Source organism: Sander lucioperca, chromosome 3 (genome assembly GCF_008315115.2).
Source record: "Sander lucioperca isolate FBNREF2018 chromosome 3, SLUC_FBN_1.2, whole genome shotgun sequence".
Taxonomy (NCBI): Eukaryota; Metazoa; Chordata; class Actinopteri; order Perciformes; family Percidae; genus Sander; species Sander lucioperca.
In genome coordinates this window covers 4950180-4952679 of record NC_050175.1, presented here as the reverse complement: position 1 = coordinate 4952679, position 2500 = coordinate 4950180, and the positions used below count along the sequence as shown (strand labels likewise).

General features: G+C 45.8%; 1 protein-coding gene across 2 annotated transcripts in view; it reads right to left on the bottom strand.

Annotated features, from left to right (window-relative positions):
• Positions 1–2500, bottom strand: part of wdr59 (WD repeat domain 59) — a 47801-nt gene that overhangs the window by 42295 nt on the left and 3006 nt on the right. For both annotated transcript variants that reach the window (XM_031308516.2, XM_031308519.2), the window contains exon 3: positions 2033–2168. In XM_031308516.2, coding sequence (XP_031164376.1) covers positions 2033–2168 — 136 coding nt within the window. The remainder of the gene's footprint in view (positions 1–2032; positions 2169–2500) is intronic.

Here is a 2500-nt window from a genome sequence, read left to right as displayed (position 1 = left end):
TATTGTCCAACATGCACTCTAAAATCACTGCTGCTATAGACGGCCTTTCTGACTTTTGCACACGCTCCGAAACGGACGTAAAAATATCCCCCTTTCTCTGTAGTCTGCTAGCTATCATAAATGTAGGCTACTTTTGTGCCGTATTTTCCCTCTGGGCTCACCAAAATGGACAGAAAGGCATATTAACCATTCACTGCAGGTGATCGCTAGTAAACAGATTACACTGGCTCTGCTAGTCTAGCGTTCAGGACCAGACCCAGGCTGTGTCTCAAAGCGCCTACTGTCACACTCCAAACACCTAGTTTGAAGTATATCGTGTATATCAGTGGTTCTCCAGCTTTTTTCAATAATGTACCCCCTTTGAACAGTTTTTTTAAGACATGTACCTAACCAGCGCGAATAATTTTTGGTAGAAAAAAAAAAAAGTCTATATAAAGAGGAAGAATACAGCGATGTCAGCGATAGATTTACCAAACAACAGCCTTGGACCTGGAAAACATTTAGATGATGATGGAAAAAGGTGAAAAAACTTGGAAAAAGACAGTAGAAAGAAGCAAGTAAGGCAAGAATGGGTCGAAAATAGTAACAAATACTTCGAAAAAAGAGACACAAACTTCAAAAAAGTAATAAAAAAACACAGTAGAAAGAAGGAAGGCAACACTAGGGCGACAAAAGTGACAAAAAATTCCAAAAAGAGACAAAAAAAGACAGTAGAAAAAAGTAAAGCCTGGTTCACACGGCAGGATAATTAGGCTGATTTTAGCCCCGATTCCCCCCTTCTGACAATCTTAAGGATGCTCTGATTATGGTAAAATAATCTGATCAGATGTTCCTGCCGTGTGTGGTGTGTTAAGACTGCTCTCGTCTGCTCTGAAGGACGTCGGGACCGCTCCCATCTCAAATCGGGGATATCCAACATGTTGGATTGTTTTGGCCAGATTTCTCCTGGTGTGTGGTGTCCCCCCGGGGACAAACGAGCACGCAGCCTGTGGACTGTGGCGTGTAGCCAATCAGAAAGAGAGGTGACGAGGCGGCGAGGAAAGCACCGGGAAACAACATCAAAACAGGCGGCGGCACGGCGCACCAGAAAGTCCGGTGGACGTCTGAGATGGAGGACCAACTCGTCGACTTGTGAAAAGTCGCCAGTATTGCCCAGCGAGCACGCGAGGTATTTCTCTCCTGTAGCCGCCAAAACAGTCTTCTGTTCTGTGACTGAGGAGCTGAGGAGCAGCCTCTCCCCTCTCTCCTCATGTGCAGCAGCTCTGAGCACAGTGTGGAGGCAGGTAGAAGGGGAGGGGGGGGCAGGGTGTGTGGGGGCCGCTGTAGGTAGGAGAGACAGAGCAGGACGTGACGGGAGAAAGACGCCGCTGAGCTGGCCTGGACCTGAGCAGCCAGCCTTCTTCGATAACCCTTTATCGATCTTTTTCCCTCCCTTCGTAGAATTTCATTTTTTTTACTTCAAAGATCGGCTACCTAAGGAATAATCATAAGGTAAAATAAATTCCTGCATTGAATTTGTGATTATTTGGGTAAAGAGTTCTATTTCTTTTTATCTACCTTGCTGACACAACCACTAAGCTTTATGCAAATGATGGCGTAATGACGTCACGGATATGCAAATGAGCGTATGACATCATCTAGCAACTTTTGGAGCTGGTGCTAGTTACTTTCATTGGAAAAGAGTTGGCAACACTGCGACAGTGGGCACTACGGCAGGAAGTGGTCGTAAAGTGTATTGTCACATGATAGATTGTAGGACCCCAGGAAGAATAGCTTTTAGCTTATGCTGAAGCTAATGGGGATCCAAATAAAACAAAGTGGTCAGTGCACATTAGCCGTGTACTGACAGAAGTACGCAGAATGAGACACAGCCACAGTAGCCTAGTGGTGGATCCCCAAATTGTCTGCCCTTTAAATCTCATACCTGTGTGTACAGCAGAATCGTAAAAATCCAACCGATAGCCAACCCTAAGAACAGGTTTGACTGCTGCAGATCTTCTGCCTGTTTTCCGTTATCAACGGGCGAACTCACCGAGGCAGCGAAGACGTGCGACTCGGATCTGTGCGGGTTCCACTGGACCGTCCCGACGTCCCATTTACTCTGGCGCCCAATCTTCCTCGGCGCTTCAGACGGAGCCTCCAGGTTCACCATGTACAGGAAACGCCGCCTGAGAGAACACAAGACAACAGAAGAGGCGTTTGTTCAACTGTTCTGTATCCAGGGCCGTCCAAATCAGAAATAAGAGACAAAAACGTCAAAGAAATTACAAAAAAATGTTGAAAAAACAACAATAAACACTTCAGGGAAAGCGGTAAAAGAACTTAAGGAAGCACATCAAGTTATTTTCCAGAAGAATTTAACTTTTCTCCAATCCAAAAAGACGCTCTGAGCTGCAGAACAGACTTCAAGAAGTGGGAACATTGACTGATGTGAACAAAAATCGTTGACATTGGTCCAGTATGGAGCGAGAACGCTGTGCACGTGTCCAGTCAGGCAGGT